The sequence below is a fragment of the Branchiostoma floridae genome, chromosome 6 (assembly GCF_000003815.2).
Source record: "Branchiostoma floridae strain S238N-H82 chromosome 6, Bfl_VNyyK, whole genome shotgun sequence".
NCBI lineage: Eukaryota > Metazoa > Chordata > Leptocardii > Amphioxiformes > Branchiostomatidae > Branchiostoma > Branchiostoma floridae.
This window is the reverse complement of record NC_049984.1, coordinates 1,700,754-1,725,268: the sequence shown is the minus strand read 5'-3', so window position 1 is coordinate 1,725,268 and position 24,515 is coordinate 1,700,754. Positions and strand designations below refer to the sequence as shown.

At 43.2% G+C, this 24,515-nt stretch overlaps 1 protein-coding gene across 2 annotated transcripts; it reads left to right on the top strand.

The window, feature by feature from the left end:
* The first annotated feature begins 3,760 nt into the window (after positions 1 to 3,760).
* Positions 3,761 to 14,461, top strand: LOC118418441. Of its 2 annotated transcripts, none has more exons than XM_035824339.1 (5): positions 3,761 to 3,806; positions 11,972 to 12,133; positions 12,551 to 12,627; positions 13,458 to 13,757; positions 13,995 to 14,461. In XM_035824339.1, exons 2-4 carry the CDS (start codon positions 11,975 to 11,977, stop codon positions 13,747 to 13,749), a joined length of 528 nt encoding a protein of 175 aa, XP_035680232.1. In that variant the 5' UTR covers positions 3,761 to 3,806; positions 11,972 to 11,974; the 3' UTR covers positions 13,750 to 13,757; positions 13,995 to 14,461. The 2 variants fall into 2 exon arrangements, with proteins under 2 accessions (XP_035680232.1, XP_035680234.1); XM_035824341.1 differs by lacking the exon at positions 3,761 to 3,806 and adding an exon at positions 8,742 to 8,875.
* Positions 14,462 to 24,515: the final 10,054 nt, after the last annotated feature.

Genomic DNA, 24,515 nt, shown 5'->3' with positions numbered 1-24,515 from the left:
TCAGTCCGGTCTATACTTATGCCATGTCCCGGCACTGTTTCCGTATACCTAGGCCAATACATATTCATCTATGCAGAAAAGGAACCTCATGATAACGACTTAAGATCATTGTAAACATAAGAATCTATATACTACAAATAAAGATCCTCACTGTGTCTCATTTCAATATTGTATGTATAGAATAGAACCTGAATGTAGTATATACTAGATCTATGTTATCAGCAAGTAGTCTGCCGCAACATACTGGATTTGTTTCACACTGTACACTCTGTAAATCGTGGAAATCTTTAGTATTCCTATATCAGAAGGAAAAAACAAACGAACAAATACCAATTCTACTATCTCGTGCAAAATACTCTGTAGGGACACTGCTTGTAAGGCTTACGTCACATTCCCAAATCGGGGCCTGGCCGGGCAGCGTTCGGGAACGAAAAGTATGACATAAAAGACACCAAACTACTCAAGACTTTAAGAGAATAGTCGTGGGCATTATTTGTGTATATTTTTACGTATACATTTTTATTTTTCGGTTTCCGCAAACATCTCGGCCGGGTCCCGGTTTGGAATTGTGACGTTAGCATAAGTACGGCATTTTTCCCGGAAATACCCCTTGATTAGTGACTATTTTCCTGATTGTTCACCAGGGATGTGGCGGAGGAAGCCCTCGGGCTCCTAGAGCTGCTGCGCGAGGAACAGGAGGACATCGCTCCGGAGGAGGGCGCCATGGATGGCCGCGAGTTCGAGAACACGGCCTCGGAGGATGGCGCCCTGTCCGGCCGAGGATTTGGCGACCACGACACGGACCAGGACCTGAAGCTATCCGAGCAGGAGGCTCTGGAGATGCTGAAGCAGAGGAAGGACGTGGACGTCAACAACCTGCCCGCTGATTGGTTCACCTCCATGGACACCAACGGCAACGGGTTCATTGACCCTGAGGAGTATGATGAGGACGAGGCTAAAAAACGTCAGTAAGAGCGGAGGTGAGAAACTTGTATTCAGAACATCTACATACCTGATCAGCAGGCTCTAGGAGTCAGCCTTTATTTCTGATGGCAGATCAGATCTAAAGCCAGGCTCTGTAGACTAGATGGTGGCAACAACTAACCGAGGAAAATACAGAGTCGTAGAACCTGCTAAGGTGACTTAAGTCTACAGCAGACATTTTCAGCAGGCTGAGGAAAGTTATAGACCCATCACCTTCATCACGAGGGTTATGTCAGGGTCACCTTTTCCACCCGGGGTCCGGCCGGGCAGTTTGCGGGAACTAACATGTATCTAAAGACTAATCTTTCTTACATTTTGTGTGTTTTGTTGTCTTATATCGTACTTTTCGTTCCCACAAACAGCTCGGCCGGGCCTTGGTTTGGAAATGTGACCCTGGCAGTACAGGGCATGGCAGCCAAGTTACGACCTTCTGGTATTGATCAATCAGTCGATCAACTGTTCCAGTAAACAAAACAAAATAAAACAAACCAATGGGAAGCATCTTCTTATGGTCTTCATTTTGCTCACCTTTGACAAGATGCTTGTCCCGTTTTCCAACAGGACCCCGGAATGACGAAGGTCCCGCCGCATCCAGGACTTCCAGCCGGGACTGCAGATCAGCTGCATAGAGTTTAGCTGCTTTTGCCTCATTTAACCATGACGAGGCTCGTGAAGGGGATATCAGAGATCAACATTCAGGGTGTCTTCCCTGTGGTGAAAGATGAAAACCAACATCCTCGTATCTTTTCAAGGATTGTTCTCTGATACCCCGCTCACAGCCTGTACCATAGATAACAGGGTTCCTACATCAACTATATCTAAAATTTCACGTCTTTAGATGGTAAAACTTTAACCTGATTAAATTGCAAGTGTTTCCTTTTTATTTAGTCATTACAACTTCTTTAAATTATACCAACGGAAAAGTTTTTAATACCCCACCGTTTGCTATAACCGAAGGAACCCAGAGATCAGCTCTTGCCGCTCTATGTAACCAAGTTTTATGGCAATAAAACATACATGATGAGAAACCTTGTTTGTCATTAGTAATCTGGGAATAAATGAGAGAGAGATAAAGAGGGAGAGATAGATAGATAGAGAGAGAACCGTACCACAGTGTTATGTGCCAGCACCAGAGTAAAAGCACCAGCTAGACTTCAACACTCAAGAAGAACCTTGAACCTACTAGTATGTCTAGCGGAGCAATAGAGGTTTTAAGGATTGTTAGCAACAACCACATACCTGTCTTTTAACATGTGAGACAAAACAACTTGGCAGCACCTGTGTTGACGCCAAATTCACTCGAGACAAACTCGTGGGAGACAGTCACTAATTGAGAAAGTTCTGAATCGTGACTCAAAGTCACTGTGGTATTTTCAAGGGTAAGCTGTTTGCACATACGTGGTTCTCTTCGCTCACTCGGTGGTTTTATTCGGTGGTTATAGCAAAGGACGGGACGGGTCATTAACCCTTAATTCATATCTAAATCATATTACAACAACGTTGCATTCTATCAACATAATGGATGATAAGCTGATGATTTTGATTTTTCTGAGAAAAAAGGATAATAATCGGTCATTCACCAGTTTTGAAACTATCCTCTCTTTGATTATATTGCTCCCAATGTTGGACTAAATTGTTCTTTGATTTAAAGGTCTGATTTTTATACCTGCCAGTCATGTGTGTGAGGCTTGAGTCAAGAACAAAGGTAGGCTTCTTCTGCAGTCTAATAATAATACTGGTTTATTGCATAATACAAGTCAAGAAATGGCAGCCGCGGCTGAATTGATTCCGGACTTTACAACCATTTTAAAAGTATAACATTTCAAGGGCACTCCATCGTAGTAAGTTTACATAACAATTATTGCGGTTAAAAATCATTAAAATTAGCAAGGAATCTTTAAAATCTATCATATAATATACTATATCAACATTAAAATCAACAACAAGATATTCGTGTTAACGGTCACAATTCCTTATTCAATACAGTGGTAATGTAGGGTATCGGACTGTTGCGGTAGCGCTCAGTTCGTGAGTAAATAGTGTTCAGTTTGTGGCTAGTCCGCGTTAGCCGTCCACTCGCTTCACCCCGGGATTGGGGAAGCCAGTCTCTGAAAGCCGATTTCAGGAGTTTCAGTCCGAACTTCTTGCATAGTTGTTCCCTCCTGGATTCAAGGGTGGGTAGTCCGAGTTGAGTGAGGGCTTCTGAGTAGTGAGTGTACTTCTTACCCAGAATGATGCGGCAAGCGCGGCGTTGAATGGTCTCTAGACGGGATGATTGGTTTTTAGTAAGTCCAGGATTCCAAACTGGGACAGCATACTCACAGATGGGGCGCACGTAGCAAGTGTAGATGGTGACTAGGTCAAGTTCGGGAACTCTGAACATCTTCAACCGTCTTAGGATGAATAGGCGTTTGCCGCTTTGTTTAACCATGTGGGTTACATGACTGTCCCACTTCAAGTTACTTTGCAACCACACTCCCAATAATCTTGCTACAGTTACTTCCTGGAGGGTGTGGCCGGCTAGTTGGAGTGAAGGGAGAGGGGGAGGAGTTCGTCTGAAGAAAAAATGCATTACTTTACATTTCTTTGGGTGCAATTGCATGTGACTTTTACTTACTAAACAATCCAAATGCCGAAAGGAAAAATCCTAATGTCACGAGGGTTGGTACTCTGGGACCGTTATTCCGGAAAATCACTTGACTCAAGGGGCCATGACGACGGGAAACATGCAATATAAAGGAGTCTTCAAGCAGAGACGAGAAAGGAGTTGCTGAGAATCACGCAGTACGAAGAGTTCTTCTCGATCTACTGTACGAAATACGGTATGAAATGTCCTTCAATTGTGTTTTTGTTCGTTTTGTTTTCTATAATTGTGGTTTGTTTTCCCGACAGCCGATAAATCTCCTCGTGCAGTAATGTGGCAGTTCTGGACGTTTTTGGTAACGCCCTGGTCACGTTCGTCTGTCGATAGTCATACGACAGGCATTGTTGATAGGGCCTTCACACTGAAATCGAATTAGCAGGAATCAAGCAGAACCAGCCGGAATGAAGTATTTGCAAAATTCGTGCCACATTCGGGTGTGAATTCCAAATGAACCTTGTATCCGCTTCACACGAGGAGGAATGAGCGGAAATGCCGTCAGAAGAACTATTCTTTGTCTATTCCTGGGCATTTGTAGTGTATTCTAGACGTTCTCACTGCATTCCAGATATTCTTTTGTCCACATTCTGGCAGAATTTGAAGTGGCTGTCCGTTTCGATTCTCCATTGAATGGGATCAGAATGATTCGGATAATATTGGAATGCCGTAGAATGCGGCCATACTGCAATTAGAATACACTTTCAATGCCGTTCGATTTCTCTCCACTCCAAAGTTTTGAGCATGACAAGTTTTTTCAATGTATTTCTTGTCCAGGACATAATATGGTCTTAACATTTAGGTAGGGGGGAGGGGGGGGGGGCACTATTTTGCAAAAATGCAGTTTTTGATGAAATACGCCCCTAAAAATATGGAGACGGTCCATCTGAATATGAAAATGCAAAAATTTTGTAAATCTTTGATTGCTAACCCCCCATGTACATGCCTCCTGAAGTTTTTAAGTTGACAATGTACTAAACTAGTATAACGCTGTACTACCAAACACGCTTATTGCCTTAGAAATTGTACTTTGCCATTCTTGGCAGAATATTTGACTTCAGGAGAGATCATTGTGGATATCTAAACCTCCAAATGTATTTCCCATGCAAAATTGGACTATTCCAAGTCACCACCATGGCAAAAGTGGACTTATCCAAACTCAAAATTGGACGAAATGGGCTACAATATCATAGAATGGGCAAAACCTGTGGTCACATAGAATTCTATGACTTAGATTCTATTCTTTTTGATTGCTCTACAAATTTTGAAATCATGTACTGTAACTTAAGGGTGGGTACCGGGACGGTGTACCGGTACAAAATAGGTTTTTAGAGGCTTTAGAGGCTTTATTTTCATCCATTAGCAGAGAGATACAAACATATTTCAATGCACAAAATAGGTTTTTCGTATTGGACCGGGCCGGAAAAACCGGACCTGAAAAAAATCGGTGGACAGGATGTTGGACCAATTGGAAAATAAACAGATTATATTATCAGGAATTCACACATTTTGAGGCTTACCTGTACGACGAATGAAATAACAAGAGTGAAGTACATAGTATAGTATAGTCTGTAGTAATTTCTACCAATGTTTGCAGTCAATCGCACAGAGGCAGTTAGCCTTGTAGGATTTTAAAACGACAGTGGTAGTCAAATACTCCACAAAACAGATTTCCTTGTAGCGAAATGGACCATTGCTTTGAGTATCACAAGTTTTCACATACTGAATCAGGTCCAGGTTCTGGTCCGGACCTGGACCTGATCCTCTGGTCCTAACCGGACCTGGACCTCAGAATTTTCTGCACCGTTACCCACCCCTATTAGGCACCCCTGTAGTTACATGTAACTTACGTTTTATCCTATCAAGAAATAAATACTTAAGCGTGTAGGTGGATTTAAAATTACGTTGCGCCAACCAAAATGCATTTTCAAGTGTGCAAGAGATATTTAGAGCACTGTTGCTGCGGGTAAAGGATACAGCCTTTGGGTTTATCTCTAATTAAGGAGAGGTTTTAACAGACAAGGAAATACGAAGAAGTCTGTAGTGTCATTGTGAAGTTACCAGGGGACTGAAAAAGAGAAGAGAACCTGGATTGTTTAGACAGTACAGTAGAGACGTCAGGATACCATAGGCAAATACAAAGGCAAAGCATAGGCAAAGTTGTTTCTAATGATAAATATGTCCATAAGTAGATTTAAAGAAATGTAACACATGTAATTTATGATAGGTGGAACATAAGCAGATGCCGAACATGCAAATGAGGAACTGTTTTACATAATATATGCAAAAATTGAGGTGTGGCTCTCCTCAAACACGGGACCTCCATTGAACGTCCTATCCGAAGCTAGGTACTCATTTTCATCAAGTGAGGAAAGTACCTTTCCCAGGGGAAAAGTTCGGTGGCACATTGACGGATTCGAACCCAGAACCTGTGGGTTGAGAATAGCCTGCCGATTGCGCCACACTACCCCACAAAAGGTGCGCAGTTTGATAGTAAGGAAGGAAGAAAAACAGGTCTGTGGCGACATCTGGTCCTTCCGCAGTAAAAAAAATTAACAACAGAAAAGCAAGTAATCCTTCCATCCTGTAGTTGGCATATCTGGGAACTGTTTATCTGGATAACCGCGCTAAAGAATTACCGGCGTGGCACGACTCAAAGTTTGTCCAAGATTTATAGCAATGCTTTGACAACAAACACGGTCACCTCACTGGCATCTTGTCAAACCGCTTTTAGGCTAAACACACCTGATTTGTACGCAAGGTAGAAATCTGCATAAGACCGGACTGATATGTCTGATCCACACACACCCTCATGGTTTGTTATGAAGCTGTTTGTTAGAATGTTGCATTGTTCGTTTTTACCACAACGCAGTGGTGAAACGAGTTTGTTCATTTGTTGGTTATTGTGTCATCTTTAAGCTTAACGCACTTGCCATCTATCTAGAGATTACCCGAGGTCGCATATGCGCATTCAGAGCATCGTCTGGTCTATCCTGTGCGGAAATTAGAAAAAAACCTACCTTCGGGCACTATGTACAACTACATGTACCTGGTTTTGTTTTGTTGGGAACATGTTTGTTAAGCTTTTCATTGTTCGTTGTTCATTGTCTGTTGGATCGACATTCAACACGATGTGCCTAAAGGATTTCCTGTGACCAGCGACGCGGCCGTTCATTTAGTCATATCATATTGTTGATGGGGCTGCAAAAGTTGTAATGAGGGGTGGACTCAACATTCCAACATGCCTTGACCAAGGCATTTTGAACCAGTGGATTATGGGAGTGTCTAGTATCTTCATGCCCCACCGGCTGCAGCATGAGAAGACAGGACCTGGTGCACTTAGACTTGACTAGTGGCGCGAGGCTGGTTCCTGTGAAGACGGCCGAGATCTCACGACGAATCGCTAATACCCCCCTCACATTAGGCGAAAATCGATCGGAAGACTAGTCTACGAGCTCTAAATGACATTTTCGTGAGTAAGACGTCCGGTGTTCTCACAATCATCTTGCGATTTTTAGGGATCGCCGGCGATTTTCAAGGGTCGTACGATGGTCGCGGCGCAGCGAAACATGTTCTTAACATTAGCGACAAGTCGCAGAAGATCTCTGAGATCGCAGAGCTCGTTATCGAGTCGCAGATCGTGCGTGCAAATCGTGCGTACCTCGCAAGGGTATCGGTCAACAGTCTTGCGTCAATCCAACGATTGAAGACCGATAGGCGAGCACAGACATAGTTATTAATCATCGAGCTCAAATCGGATGGCGAACGCCCGTCAGTCGGGCAACGTTCGGGCGACGTTCGCCCGACTTCCGTTTGTTTACAAATATTGAATTTCTGGGAATGTGAGGGTAATTCTAACATTGTGGACCCTGTGGTAGTATGTAGGCTGGCATTGCGACACACTTTCCTTTCTTGTGTCATTTCTATTATGCCCGCGCATTCCATTCATTGGTTAAAAAGATTCCGACAAAAAATAAGCAACATTTATTGATCTCTTGCCTTTTTTGAGGAACGTTTTGTGTTACATTGTCCGCGTGCAAGAGGTCATGGGAGGTTCATTATCATAGATTTATTCACCGTCGATCGCCCGAGCCTCGCTTATATGTGAGGGGCACAGTTTCTGGGCGAAAAATACGCAAGACCATCTTAAGATCTTAAAATCAGCCGACCTTCCTGCGATCGCGAAGTACGTCCGAAGATCGTATATAATGTGAGGGGGGTATAACACAATTCGGACGAATTCGTACATAGAATTTAGTCAAAACATCACAGACCTCTCTAGGCTAACGTCACATTTCCACACCGGGGCTCGGCCAGGCTGTTGCAGGAAACAAAAAAAAATAGATAAGTAATGTATACCTAAAAGTAATCATGAATAATGCCTAATAAGCTTTTTTTCCATTTTGTGTATTTTGGTGTCTTTTATATCATATTTGTCGTTCCCGAAAGCTGACTGGTCGCATCGAGCCCCGGTTTGGACCTAGGTATAGCCTGCACTTCGTATGTTATGATGTATGTAATTTTACGGTGCAACAAAACTATAAAGATTGATTAACCAACTCGCGCAATGGACTTGGTCTTCCTGTGACAAACAAAAGTCTGTTTATTTGATACCCGACGTTTTTGTGTTTTTCCTTTCGTTCATGAGTGCCGCGACCACGAGCATCTGAAGTGTTTGCAAGTTAAGCTTATACCCCTGTCACATTTGGCGATAATCGATCGGACGACGATTCTGCGGTAATAGCCCGAGCCTCACTTATAATAATAACTTTATTGCACAACAGCTGTACAAGATACAAAGTATGGCTTATAGGTGACAGGGGCGGTTTTCAGGTGAAAAAAACGCGCAACCCTCTGTCGATCATAAATACGGCCGATCTTCCATCGATACGCCCGAAGATTGTAGATAATGTGACAGGGGGATACGGGCACAGCCCGCCGTACGTGCAACTGCGTGCTCTCTACGTGCAAAAACGTGGACAATTTTTAGGGATCCGTAAGTGGTAAGTACCGCCTTCGTACAAAATCCTACGGAATCCAACGGATTTGGGAGTGCGCAGTCACGCCCAGACGAGCTGAATTCTTCATTTGTAAAGGGGGCTTAACGACGCACCTGGAACCGACACGCCCAGTATAAGACCGGGTAACTTTTAAACTGAAGGCATTTCTAGCCAGGCAAACACCCAGACTTCAAAACAGCTGACTAGTTCTACATCCCGAGAACCGAGACTGTGACCATATCGACTAACGAAGGTGAGATAATTCTACTTCGATGAAGGTTACACATCAAGGTAGCAAGATCCGCCAAATAGCAATTACTCAAGCAACTGGTTATGATTTTGGAAACGTTGTCGATGGTCGGGAAATTGGTTCTTTCGGGCCCGCGCTAAAAATCTTACGTCGTGACGTCGTGTCTGGCTTGTGGCGTAACTGGTAGAGTGTTCGGCTCGGAATCTAGAGGTGCCGAGTTCGATACCTGCTGTGCCCCTGACGCTGTGCCCCTGACAAAGGCACTTTACACGACATTTCTCAATTCACCCAGGTGTAAAAATGGGTACCTGACTTCGGTCGAAGAGGTAAGATACTACCTTGTGGCACTGTTGAATATATCTTGAGTGCAGTGCCACACTGCCCTCGTCTGTCCCAAAGCAAAGACAAATCCTACGACAGTAAATCGTCTGACCGCGGTTTGAGATGTCACGTAGCGTGGCGATCCCCTCGTCTTTTCGTGATGACTTGTGTTTGGAGCTGCAAGGAGGTTTAGATAACTGCAGCATAAGCACATACTGTAGATATACCACTTGTGTCATGAGATCCCCGTCTGTTCCTTCCTCATCGGCAGTCGCTGTCTTACGATTTCGCGCCGATTGGTACCTGATCTGTGTAACTCCGCTGTCTGGGGTAGGAACTGGCCGGCGGACGTTGTGAGCCATTTGCCATAGCGAGTTTGTTCATTGAGTAGTTCTGGTAAAAACTCTCGTGTGGACAAGATTCTTTAAGCCTGCGTCACAATTCAACCGAACGCCGGCCGAATTTGAAGATCGGCTGGAGCTCAACGAATCAAAATCGCCCGAGCGTCGATAGTATTTTTCGCTGAAAATCTGCCCAGTCACAAATCGGACGGCCCTCGGGCGACGTCTATCCAACACTAATGGTTATATATCCCCCATGAGATGGTAGCATCTCTTAGACATGGACGAAGTGAGAATCGACTAACCTGGTAAATGTCCAATATTTGGATCAAATTCAATTTCTGTGCATGTGTTCAGTGGACGGGCACGCTGAAAATAATGTACAAAGATGTTTATTTGGGCTAATTGCAAGTACATGGTATAAACATTATAGTAGATATGCAAGTGACAATGGACAGTTATGAACAATATTTTACTCTAATATTATTAACTTAAACTAAAATAATAACTTAAACAGGAATTTTGCGATAGACCAATTAATTTGTGACGGGGCTTAATTACCGATATCGATTGACAGTAAGAATACCAGCCACTGCCGACTGTGGCTTATTTGCTATATATAGCTAGCACTGGCCTAAAATAATAACAAGAGTGAAGTAGATTAGAGATTGCAGTCATGTCTACCAAGTTTCTACAGTCAAACGTACAGAGGCAGTTGTAGACTTGTGTACATGAAGAGATGATTACAAACACCAGAAGTCGGATACTCCACGAAGTAGATTCCTTTGTAGAGAAATGGACCATTTTTTGACTATCACCAATTCACAACTTTTTACAGACAATAAGGTTTAGGTTCAGGTCCGGAACTGAAACTGATCCTCTGGACCTGAACCGAACCTGAATTTTCTGTACCCGTACCCACCCCTAGCTAGCAGTCATTTTCCTTTCACACTGTCGATGACCTACCGCCGTATTTGGTGACCATCAGAAGGTCGCTGAGTTTCAAAATCGCTTCAAAGTAAAGATTTTTTTCGCCTGAAAATTTACTCCCATCATACCAAGGTCGGCTAATATGTAAAAATCGCATGATAGTCGCTTTCTAGCAGGAGGCAAACGACAAGGGAGAGCGTACAAAAATCCGATCCATCTGTTTGCGATAAAAAATCAATACCATGAGCATCGTTTTTCAGTCACGTTTCATAATCAAGAGAAAGTAAACTCAGCTTTGAACCCTCGAAACCCTTTCGTCCTGTTTTTTGTAGTGCGCTACCACGTCAGAGCTTTGACCGTATCCCTTTTGACTTTGAGTTTATGTATAGATGTACTTGAGATGACACGTTTGGTGGGTTTATATAAGAGTCTTCAACTTGCATTTTGAGTGAGTGAGGAAATATGTGTGAAGTGCTTTTCTCACCGGCACAACACTTTGGCCTGCTAGCGGCTTAACATTCCAACACGACAGAGGCACAGTTGTTACTCAACCATCAAGCAATGTATATTGTTGAGGAGTTTAGTTCTTCCTTTTCATCAATTAGACCACATGTGGTCCTTTGTGCATTTAGCCTGCGGGCATGAACATGCAATAAAGATTATTATTAGTGTTCACGGAGTGTCCAGAATCTTGCGTGCATTGTGATCTGACTAAGTCGAAGACAGACGTACATACATGTATCTGCAGAAATTGACGATGATACGAAATTGACCACCATGCACTGGTCCTTTTTTTTACACCGGTTGCCGACTGGCACGTCCTTACATTTCTCGTACGAAGTGTTTACGGACGCAAATGGAGGCTAGTCTTGGAACATTTGTGTATGTATTGTACAAAATCCAGCTGTCCTGTGGCTGAAAACATTCACGTAGATCCTTGCAGACAGCTTGTTCTGCCATATCTTGAATGTCATCTTACTAATTAGGCCTACGTCACATTTCATACCCAGGGCCCGGCCGGGCTATTTGCGGAAACGAAAAATTAAAGCCAAGAAATATGCAAAGGCATGCTGTTGAACTATCTTTGGTACGTTTTGTGTTCTTGTTGTCTTTTATTATGGCGTTGGTTTGCGATTTTCAACGATGGCTAGGTTCTCATGTGCTGGGAAAGGGAGTTTGACGAGAGATGGTGTTTGCCGTTCGGGACGGGGGGAAACTCGCTATCACGGCAAACTCCCTTCCACAGCAAACTCCCTTCCTCGGCAAACTCCCTTTCCCGGCACAAGAGAACCTAGCCAACGTTGAAAATCGGGAACCAACCCCCCCCCCCCAAAAAAAAAAAACTACCCAGCCCCGTCCGAAGACTTGCAGTCTATCCGGCCAGCCCCTTTGTGGAAATGTGACGTTAGCCTTACGGGGGCTCACATAATTTCCCCTCACCAATCCTCACCGCATTGTTGATGCCCGAAAATCTGCAGTATTAAGTGGCTCGAATTTTGTTCGGTAGGTAATGATGGCCCACAAGCTGGCGATGTTCCTGGGCCTGTCCGCCGTCCTGGTGGTGCTGATGGTGCACCCGGCAGACTCCGTCTGTTGCCCTCATGTAAGGTGCGCCGGCGGGATGTGGCTGAAACGATGTTTCTGTGCCGATAACACAATGATCTCTGAGGTAAATATATTCTTCTGCTGTGGTAACCAGCAAGAGTTTGATGTCTATTCTTACTTCCAGTGATCCAAACGACAGCCATCGTCATATCAGATTGACCAAACATGGACACGTGACGTCATTGATGGGTCAAAGGTACCCGAACTTTATCCCTCTTCCCGTGATAACTTATGTGGATGGGCTCTTCAATTCCTTTCACGTGGTAGTCCCGGGCCTCTGACCGATTACTGACGTCATTTACGTTGGTCATTTGAAGGTGACGAAGGCTACATTAATGTGGATGACTTGTTGTGTCAGAAAATAAATTAAATCATAGCGACGAGCGTTCATGTTATTCTTTATCCACTAGTTATATGTAATGTGAATGTTTATCTTTGATATCAGATAATATGTCTAAACTAAGGTACCCCAAAAACACAGGGAAGGCCCTTCTGCGGAAAGGGGCCTTGCGACAGTAAAGGATGTAACTGCGAGAGGGGTTGCAGGCAAAGTAAGAGGTTAGTCGAGATTAACTAGAGTGTTTTCCCTTTTATCAAGCTATTCACACACAAGAATATACCGTAAGGCTTGTCCTATAGTGTTATATGTAAGTAAAAAAAACTGCTTGCATTAACATATCATTCTACTATAGCATTAGGCTCACTTGTTATCACTTATTATCATCACTTATAGTATTATGTGCAAGTAAAAAACTGGGGGTCACCCTATATCTGTTTCGTTTGACAGAAGACGAAGAAAGAGAAAGAACACGCCAGCAAAAATGATATGTTTTTTTTCCTACCGGGGAAAACAGAACTACCATTTTAATGTCAGTCCGGTGTTTAAGTAAAAACTATTTTATTAGTGTCGTTAGCTGTATATCTGCTGGGCTGGACATGCTCTCTCTTTTAAATCAGTTCGTGAACAGGAATGGTAACCTATATCTTACCCTACTATTTCCGTCAAGGCACCAGCCAGAATCCGGCCAACATCTCCTGTAGTTATAATAAAAACAGTATTCCTGTGTTAGAAGGAAAAAACATCACAAGCAAATATCATTTCTACTGACTCGTACAAAATACTCCACAGGGACATAAGTTGTAGGTAGGGCAGTTTACGCACACCCTGATCGGTGACTCACCTGATTGTTCACAAGGGATATGTCCGCCGAATCTCTCGGACTTGGCCGGCTGATGGAGGAACTTGGGCAGCGGCCCGAAGATGAGAACCCTGGCCGGCTGCGGGTTCGCCGACCACGGCGCGGACCAGGACCAGGACAAGTATAAGACCAGTATATATATATACTAGTATTATCAATACTTACTACTTACTAATGATTGTTCCCAAGGGGTGTGGCTGAGGATGCCCTCGGCCTTCTGGAGCTGCTGCGCGGGGAACAGGAGGACACTGGCCCGAAGGAGAGCGCCCTGGCCGGCCGCGGGTTCGGCGACCACGACACGGACCAGGACATGAAGCTGTCTAAGCAGGAGGCGCTGGAGATGCTGGAGATGCTGAAGCAGATGGAGGACGTGGACATCGACAACCTGCCCGCTGATTGGTTCACCTCCATGGACACCAACGGCAACGGGTTCATTGACCCTAAGGAGTATGACGAGGACGAGGCCAAAACCCTGCAGTAAGAGCGGAGGTGAGAAACACGTTTTTTGGTTAAGTATGTACTCCAACTACTTAGAACATCTTAATTATGCAACCCTGGCCAAAACCCTGCAGTAAGAGCACAGGTAAGGACGCGTATTGTGCATAGTGATGTATGTTTAATATGAACTCCAAAACAAAACAAGAATAAAGCAAACGATGAGAAGCGTCTTCTTATGGTCTTTATGTTGCTCACATTTGACCAGATGTTTTCCCCGTTTTCCAACAGCCCCCCGGAATGACGATGGTCCCACCACATCCTGGCCTTCCAGCCGGGACTGCAGACCAGCCGCATAGAGTTTAGCTGCTTTTGCCTCATTTAACCATGACGAGGCTCGTGAAGGGGATATCAGAGATCAACATTCAGGGTGTCTTCCCTGTGGTGAAAGATGAAAACCAACATCCTCGTATCTTTTCAAGGATTGTTCTCTGATACCCCACTCACAGCCTGTACCATAGATAACAGGGTTCCTACATCAACTATATCTAAAATTTCACGTCTTTAGATGGTAAAACTTTAACCTGATTAAATTGCAAGTGTTTCCTTTTTATTTAGTCATTACAACTTCTTTAAATTATACCAACGGAAAAGTTTTTAATACCCCACCGTTTGCTATAACCGAAGGAACCCAGAGATCAGCTCTTGCCGCTCTATGTAACCAAGTTTTATGGCAATAAAACATACATGATGAGAAACCTTGTTTGTCATTAGTAATCTGGGAATAAATGAGAGAGAGATAAAGAGGGAGAGATAGATAGATAGAGAGAGAGAGGGAGAGAGAGAGTATTTGTGATTTCAGATTGAGAGTATATGTTGGCTACATTTCATTCACAAGTCTCAAACATATCCGTCTCAAGTCCTAACAAAACATCAGGTCATCAGCTCCGAAGTTTTCGTCCCATCCAAGTTTCCTAAATACTTGTCGTTTAAGAGATGAGACAGAACAACTTGGAGGAATAGGACTGGTGTTAACGCCAAACTCACTCCAGCCAAACGTAGTTGGAAATCATAGTGTGTAAGGCCTTCCCCAACTACATTGAATTAAAGTAAGATTTACTGAAGAGGTTTACTGAAGCATTCTCGAAATTCTCAACGCGGACAAAAGCATAGCAACCGTACCACAGTGTTATGTGCCAGCACCAGAGTAAAAGCACCAGCTAGACTTCAACACTCAAGAAGAACCTTGAACCTACTAGTATGTCTAGCGGAGCAATAGAGGTTTTAAGGATTGTTAGCAACAACCACATACCTGTCTTTTAACATGTGAGACAAAACAACTTGGCAGCACCTGTGTTGACGCCAAACTCACTCGAGACAAACTCGTGGGAGACAGTCACTAATTGAGAAAGTTCTGAATCGTGACTCAAAGTCACTGTGGTATTTTCAAGGGTAAGCTGTTTGCACATACGTGGTTCTCTTCGCTCACTCGGTGGTTTTATTCGGTGGTTATAGCAAAGGACGGGACGGGTCATTAACCCTTAATTCATATCTAAATCATATTACAACAACGTTGCATTCTATCAACATAATGGATGATAAGCTGATGATTTTGATTTTTCTGAGAAAAAAGGATAATAATCGGTCATTCACCAGTTTTGAAACTATCCTCTCTTTGATTATATTGCTCCCAATGTTGGACTAAATTTTTCTTTGATTTAAAGGTCTGATTTTTATACCTGCCAGTCATGTGTGTGAGGCTTGAGTCAAGAACAAAGGTAGGCTTCTTCTGCAGTCTAAACAATCCAAATGCCGAAAGGAAAAATCCTAATGTCACGAAGGTTGGTACTCTGGGACCGTTATTCCGGAAAATCACTTGACTCAAGGGGCCATGACGACGGGAAACATGCAATATAAAGGAGTCTTCAAGCAGAGACGAGAAAGGAGTTGCTGAGAATCACGCAGTACGAAGAGTTCTTCTCGATCTACTGTACGAAATACGGTATGAAATGTCCTTCAATTGTGTTTTTGTTCGTTTTGTTTTCTATAATTGTGGTTTGTTTTCCCGACAGCCGATAAATCTCCTCGTGCAGTAATGTGGCAGTTCTGGACGTTTTTGGTAACGCCCTGGTCACGTTCGTCTGTCGATAGTCATACGACAGGCATTGTTGATAGGGCCTTCACACTGAAACCGAATTAGCAGGAATCAAGCAGAACCAGCCGGAATGAAGTATTTGCAAAATTCGTGCCACATTCGGGTGTGAATTCCAAATGAACCTTGTATCCGCTTCACACGAGGAGGAATGAGCGGAAATGCCGTCAGAAGAACTATTCTTTGTCTATTCCTGGGCATTTGTAGTGTATTCTAGACGTTCTCACTGCATTCCAGATATTCTTTTGTCCACATTCTGGCAGAATTTGAAGTGGCTGTCCGTTTCGATTCTCCATTGAATGGGATCAGAATGATTCGGATAATATTGGAATGCCGTAGAATGCGGCCATACTGCAATTAGAATACACTTTCAATGCCGTTCGATTTCTCTCCACTCCAAAGTTTTGAGCATGACAAGTTTTTTCAATGTATTTCTTGTCCAGGACATAATATGGTCTTAACATTTAGGTAGGGGGGAGGGGGGGGGGGCACTATTTTGCAAAAATGCAGTTTTTGATGAAATACGCCCCTAAAAATATGGAGACGGTCCATCTGAATATGAAAATGCAAAAATTTTGTAAATCTTTGATTGCTAACCCCCCATGTACATGCCTCCTGAAGTTTTTAAGTTGACAATGTACTAAACTAGTATAACGCTATACTACCAAACACGCTTATTGCCTTAGAAATTGTACTTTGCCATCCTTGGCAGAATATTTGACTTCAGGAGAGATCATTGTGGATATCTAAACCTCCAAATGTATTTCCCATGCAAAATTGGACTATTCCAAGTCACCACCATGGCAAAAGTGGACTTATCCAAACTCAAAATTGGACGAAATGGGCTACAATATCATAGAATGGGCAAAACCTGTGGTCACATAGAATTCTATGACTTAGATTCTATTCTTTTTGATTGCTCTACAAATTTTGAAATCATGTACTGTAACTTAAGGGTGGGTACCGGGACGGTGTACCGGTACAAAATAGGTTTTTAGAGGCTTTAGAGGCTTTATTTTCATCCATTAGCAGAGAGATACAAACATATTTCAATGCACAAAATAGGTTTTTCGTATTGGACCGGGCCGGAAAAACCGGACCTGAAAAAAATCGGTGGACAGGATGTTGGACCAATTGGAAAATAAACAGATTATATTATCAGGAATTCACACGTTTTGAGGCTTACCTGTACGACGAATGAAATAACAAGAGTGAAGTACATAGTATAGTATAGTCTGTAGTCATTTCTACCAATGTTTGCAGTCAATCGCACAGAGGCAGTTAGCCTTGTAGGATTTTAAAACGACAGTGGTAGTCAAATACTCCACAAAACAGATTTCCTTGTAGCGAAATGGACCATTGCTTTGAGTATCACAAGTTTTCACATACTGAATCAGGTCCAGGTTCTGGTCCGGACCTGGACCTGATCCTCTGGTCCTAACCGGACCTGGACCTCAGAATTTTCTGCACCGTTACCCACCCCTATTAGGCACCCCTGTAGTTACATGTAACTTACGTTTTATTAGGGGGGGACATTAGTACAAACTTTTTGAAATACGCATCCTTAAATATGGAGATGATCTATATAAACACAGAAATCACAAAAATTAGGCAATTGTAAAACTCTAACCCCCCTGTACATACCCCCTGAAGTTTGGATACCCCCTCGCCATGTACTTGTGTGACGTTGCTAAGGTCTGCAAGCACTGACTGCATTACTTCAGTTCTTTTTGCACATTTTGTGTAATTAAATGATACATTACACTCCAAGATACTTTTCTATCAGGTTTTGGCTTAATATTCTTGGTTGCCATGGCAACAGGGCAGCAAATATTGGGGCGAATTTCCATTATTTGGCCGAAAACAGGGAAATCACGGTAGGGCAGTAATTCGACAAGTGCTGAGAATAACAAAGAGTACCCAAATCAACTACAGAGTGTCTTTAGCTTCACAAGAATAGTGGTAAAACTTTCAGAAAGTCGATGCCAAGGAATTGGGCAACTTCAAAAAGAAACATTGTTTCAAGGTTACAAAAACACAGTTTTTTTGCCAAGCTTAAAACCAGTGTTTTTGTATGTGTGTCGAGAAGAACGGACAGAAAAGCAACAGTTGACTGTTCTGTCTACTACTAAACTCTCCTGTACAATGTACATACTATATCCAAGGCTCGAGATACTTTTTCTGCATACCTGCACTGGTGCAGGTAACATTGAAAATAGCCTGCGCCAGACAAATTTTACCTGTACCACTCTGAATTTTGGAAGTATAGTTCATACTAAAATTGTTCAGGAACCATTGCTATCTTTTCTTTTCTACAGAATATTACTTAATATAGGTGATAGTGGTAACATTCAATGCAGCTAATAACAATCCACGTACACCTACATCATATAACGTTTATGTATAAAAACCTAGTATTTGGGACCAGTGCATGTTAGGTGCAGGTAGACATAAAAAATACCTGCACAGCTCCAATTTTACCTGCACTAACCTGCACAGCTCCAATTTTACCTGCACTAACCTGTATATACCCATTACATGGACCAGTGCAGGTTAGGTGCAGGTAGACACCAGAAATACCTACACAGCTCCAATTTTACCTGCACTAACCTGTATATATCCATTACATGGACGAGTGCAGGTTAGGTGCAGGTAGACACCAGAAATACCTACACAGCTCCAATTTTACCTACACTAACCTGCATAAACAGGTAGTATTCGAGCCCTAATATCTGTCATTCAACGGTAAGCAAGATACCTGCGATACTGAATTTCAACAATGTTTTATTGGTACATCTATTTACAACAGAATCAAAAGAACCATAGTCAAATTTATACTCATTGATGGTGTCAATGGCGTGTAACATTGTTCAAGTACAATTTTAGGTTGACCGCAGATGGAGTTTTTGTGGTTATCGGTAGTGACAGGGCTGTGTTCTTGAGTTGGGCCAGCTTTACACTTACATTATACATATCAACTTCTGCTGCTGATGTGAAAGATCCATGTTGGGTTTTCAGGATTTGTAGTAGGTATTTGTCTCTCTTCCAATCAACAGCAATGTTTGCAATCTCTTTCCCATTGAGTCCTTGCTTCTTAAGCTCCTCTTCATTTCTCTTCCAAGCTATCAGACTCTCTGGTATCCTGCATCCTTTCCTGACTTCTCTACTGTACTGTCTAAACGATCCATGGCAGGTTCTCTTCTCTTTTTCAGTACCACTTCAGATTGTTAATTGTGTTTACCACTTGGACAATGGCACTATAGACTTCGTATTTCCTTGTCTGTTGGAACATCTCCTTAGAGATAAACCCAAAGGCTGCATCCTTTACCTCCAGCAACAGTGCTCGATATACCCACTTGCACACTTGAAAATGCATTTTGGTTGGCGCAACGTAAGTCGTAATTTTAAATCCAGGTAGCGCAGTGGGCAACCAGAAATTTTTCAGTTGGAACACAACTTTCCCCCACCTACATGCATACGTATTTATTTCTTGATAGGATAAAACATAAGTTACATGTAACTACAGGGGTGCCTAATAGGGGTGAGTAAACGGTACAGAAAATTCAGGTTCATGCAGGTTTGGTTCAGGTCCAGAGGTCCGGACCTGAACCTGGACCTGATTCAGTATGTGAAAACTTGTGATACTCAAAACAATGGTCCATTTCGCTACAAAGAAATCTGTTTTGCAGAGTATTTGAGTACCACTGGCGTTTTAAAATCCTACAAGGCTAACTGCCTCTGTGCGATTGAGTGTAAAAATTGGTAGAAATGAATACAAATTGTCCTGCAGCCCATTTCGTCCAATTTTTAGTTTGGATCAGTCCATTTTTGCCATGGGGGTGATTTGGAATAGTCCATATTTGCATGGGAAATACATTTGGAGGTTCAGATATCCACAATGATCTCTCCTGAAGTCAAATATTCTGCCAAGGATGCCAAAGTACAATTTCTAAGGCATTAAGCATGTTTGGTAGTATAGCGTTATACTAGTTTAGTACATTGTCAACTTAAAAACTTCAGGGGGCATGTACAGGGGGGTTAGCAATCAATTATTTTCAAAATTTTTACATTTTCATATTCAGATGGACCGTCTCCATATTTCTATGGGCGTATTTCATCAAAAACTGCATTTTTGCAAAATAGTGTCCCCCCCTAGTTTTATCCTATCAAGAAATAAATACTTAAGCGTGTAGGTGGATTTAAAATTACGCTGCGCCAACCAAAATGCATTTTCAAGTGTGCAAGAGATATTTAGAGCACTGTTGCTGCGGGTAAAGGATACAGCCTTTGGGTTTATCTCTAATTAAGGAGAGGTTTTAACAGACAAGGAAATACGAAGAAGTCTGTAGTGTCATTGTGAAGTTACCAGGGGACTGAAAAAGAGAAGAGAACCTGGATTGTTTAGACAGTACAGTAGAGACGTCAGGATACCATAGGCAAATACAAAGGCAAAGCATAGGCAAAGTTGTTTCTAATGATAAATATGTCCATAAGTAGATTTAAAGAAATGTAACACATGTAATTTATGATAGGTGGAACATAAGCAGATGCCGAACATGCAAATGAGGAACTGTTTTACATAATATATGCAAAAATTGAGGTGTGGCTCTCCTCAAACACGGGACCTCCATTGAACGTCCTATCCGAAGCTAGGTACTCATTTTCATCAAGTGAGGAAAGTACCTTTCCCAGGGGAAAAGTTCGGTGGCACATTGACGGATTCGAACCCAGAACCTGTGGGTTGAGAATAGCCTGCCGATTGCGCCACACTACCCCACAAAAGGTGCGCAGTTTGATAGTAAGGAAGGAAGAAAAACAGGTCTGTGGCGACATCTGGTCCTTCCGCAGTAAAAAAAATTAACAACAGAAAAGCAAGTAATCCTTCCATCCTGTAGTTGGCATATCTGGGAACTGTTTATCTGGATAACCGCGCTAAAGAATTACCGGCGTGGCACGACTCAAAGTTTGTCCAAGATTTATAGCAATGCTTTGACAACAAACACGGTCACCTCACTGGCATCTTGTCAAACCGCTTTTAGGCTAAACACACCTGATTTGTACGCAAGGTAGAAATCTGCATAAGACCGGACTGATATGTCTGATCCACACACACCCTCATGGTTTGTTATGAAGCTGTTTGTTAGAATGTTGCATTGTTCGTTTTTACCACAACGCAGTGGTGAAACGAGTTTGTTCATTTGTTGGTTATTGTGTCATCTTTAAGCTTAACGCACTTGCCATCTATCTAGAGATTACCCGAGGTCGCAGATGCGCATTCAGAGCATCGTCTGGTCTATCCTGTGCGGAAATTAGAAAAAAACCTACCTTCGGGCACTATGTACAACTACATGTACCTGGTTTTGTTTTGTTGGGAACATGTTTGTTAAGCTTTTCATTGTTCGTTGTTCATTGTCTGTTGGATCGACATTCAACACGATGTGCCTAAAGGATTTCCTGTGACCAGCGACGCGGCCGTTCATTTAGTCATATCATATTGTTGATGGGGCTGCAAAAGTTGTAATGAGGGGTGGACTCAACATTCCAACATGCCTTGACCAAGGCATTTTGAACCAGTGGATTATGGGAGTGTCTAGTATCTTCATGCCCCACCGGCTGCAGCATGAGAAGACAGGACCTGGTGCACTTAGACTTGACTAGTGGCGCGAGGCTGGTTCCTGTGAAGACGGCCGAGATCTCACGACGAATCGCTAATACCCCCCTCACATTAGGCGAAAATCGATCGGAAGACTAGTCTACGAGCTCTAAATGACATTTTCGTGAGTAAGACGTCCGGTGTTCTCACAATCATCTTGCGATTTTTAGGGATCGCCGGCGATTTTCAAGGGTCGTACGATGGTCGCGGCGCAGCGAAACATGTTCTTAACATTAGCGACAAGTCGCAGAAGATCTCTGAGATCGCAGAGCTCGTTATCGAGTCGCAGATCGTGCGTGCAAATCGTGCGTACCTCGCAAGGGTATCGGTCAACAGTCTTGCGTCAATCCAACGATTGAAGACCGATAGGCGAGCACAGACATAGTTATTAATCATCGAGCTCAAATCGGATGGCGAACGCCCGTCAGTCGGGCAACGTTCGGGCGACGTTCGCCCGACTTCCGTTTGTTTACAAATATTGAATTTCTGGGAATGTGAGGGTAATTCTAACATTGTGGACCCTGTGGTAGTATGTAGGCTGGCATTGCGACACACTTTCCTTTCTTGTGTCATTTCTATTATGCCCGCGCATTCCATTAATTGGTTAAAAAGATTCCGACAAAAAATAAGCAACATTTATTGATCTCTTGCCTTTTTTGAGGAACGTTTTGTGTTAAATTGTCCGCGTGCAAGAGGTCATGGGAGGTTCATTATCATAGATTTATTCACCGTCGATCGCCCGAGCCTCGCTTATATGTGAGGGGCACAGTTTCTGGGCGAAAAATACGCAAGACCATCTTAAGATCTTAAAATCAGCCGACCTTCCTGCGATCGCGAAGTACGTCCGAAGATCGTATATAATGTGAGGGGGGTATAACACAATTCGGACGAATTCGTACATAGAATTTAGTCAAAACATCACAGACCTCTCTAGGCTAACGTCACATTTCCACACCGGGGCTCGGCCAGGCTGTTGCAGGAAACAAAAAAAATAGATAAGTAATGTATACCTAAAAATAATCATGAATAATGCCTAATAAGCTTTTTTTCCATTTTGTGTATTTTGGTGTCTTTTATATCATATTTGTCGTTCCCGAAAGCTGACTGGTCGCATCGAGCCCCGGTTTGGACCTAGGTATAGCCTGCACTTCGTATGTTATGATGTATGTAATTTTACGGTGCAACAAAACTATAAAGATTGATTAACCAACTCGCGCAATGGAGTTGGTCTTCCAGTGACAAACAAAAGTCTGTTTATTTGATACCCGACGTTTTTGTGTTTTTCCTTTCGTTCATGAGTGCCGCATCTGAAGTGTTTGCAAGTTAAGCTTATACCCCTGTCACATTTGGCGATAATCGATCGGACGACGATTCTGCGGTAATAGCCCGAGCCTCACTTATAATAATAACTTTATTGCACAACAGCTGTACAAGATACAAAGTATGGCTTATAGGTGACAGGGGCGGTTTTCAGGTGAAAAAAACGCGCAACCCTCTGTCGATCATAAATACGGCCGATCTTCCATCGATACGCCCGAAGATTGTAGATAATGTGACAGGGGGATACGGGCACAGCCCGCCGTACGTGCAACTGCGTGCTCTCTACGTGCAAAAACGTGGACAATTTTTAGGGATCCGTAAGTGGTAAGTACCGCCTTCGTACAAAATCCTACGGAATCCAACGGATTTGGGAGTGCGCAGTCACGCCCAGACGAGCTGAATTCTTCATTTGTAAAGGGGGCTTAACGACGCACCTGGAACCGACACGCCCAGTATAAGACCGGGTAACTTTTAAACTGAAGGCATTTCTAGCCAGGCAAACACCCAGACTTCAAAACAGCTGACTAGTTCTACACCCCGAGAACCGAGACTGTGACCATATCGACTAACGAAGGTGAGATAATTCTACTTCGATGAAGGTTACACATCAAGGTAGCAAGATCCGCCAAATAGCAATTACTCAAGCAACTGGTTATGATTTTGGAAACGTTGTCGATGGTCGGGAAATTGGTTCTTTCGGGCCCGCGCTAAAACTCTTACGTCGTGACGTCGTGTCTGGCTTGTGGCGTAACTGGTAGAGTGTTCGGCTCGGAATCTAGAGGTGCCGAGTTCGATACCTGCTGTGCCCCTGACGCTGTGCCCTTGGGAAGGCACTTAACACGACATTTCTCAATTCAACCAGGTGTAAAAATGGGTACCTGACTTCGGTCGAAGAGGTAAGATACTACCTTGTGGCACTGTTGAATATATCTTGAGTGCAGTGCCACACTGCCCTCGTCTGTCCCAAAGCAAAGACAAATCCTACGACAGTAAATCGTCTGACCGCGGTTTGAGATGTCACGTAGCGTGGCGAGCCCCTCGTCTTTTCGTGATGACTTGTGTTTGGAGCTGCAAGGAGGTTTAGATAACTGCAGCATAAGCACATACTGTAGATATACCACTTGTGTCATGAGATCCCCGTCTGTTCCTTCCTCATCGGCAGTCGCTGTCTTACGATTTCGCGCCGATTGGTACCTGATCTGTGTAACTCCGCTGTCTGGGGTAGGAACTGGCCGGCGGACGTTGTGAGCCATTTGCCATAGCGAGTTTGTTCATTGAGTAGTTCTGGTAAAAACTCTCGTGTGGACAAGATTCTTTAAGCCTGCGTCACAATTCAACCGAACGCCGGCCGAATTTGAAGATCGGCTGGAGCTCAACGAATCAAAATCGCCCGAGCGTCGATAGTATTTTTCGCTGAAAATCTGCCCAGTCACAAATCGGACGGCCCTCGGGCGACGTCTATCCAACACTAATGGTTATATATCCCCCATGAGATGGTAGCATCTCTTAGACATGGACGAAGTGAGAATCGACTAACCTGGTAAATGTCCAATATTTGGATCAAATTCAATTTCTGTGCATGTGTTCAGTGGACGGGCACGCTGAAAATAATGTACAAAGATGTTTATTTGGGCTAATTGCAAGTACATGGTATAAACATAGTAGATATGCAAGTGACAATGGACAG

Excerpts from the sequence above, each read along its gene's own strand:
- LOC118418441 (XM_035824339.1), top strand. The coding sequence starts at position 11,975 with ATGATGGCCCACAAGCTGGCGATGTTCCTGGGCCTGTCCGCCGTCCTG. Across the intron at positions 12,134-12,550 it reads ATAACACAATGATCTCTGAG|GGAAGGCCCTTCTGCGGAAA; the intron begins GTAAATATATTC and ends CCAAAAACACAG. Across the intron at positions 12,628-13,457 it reads GGTTGCAGGCAAAGTAAGAG|GGGTGTGGCTGAGGATGCCC; the intron begins GTTAGTCGAGAT and ends ATTGTTCCCAAG.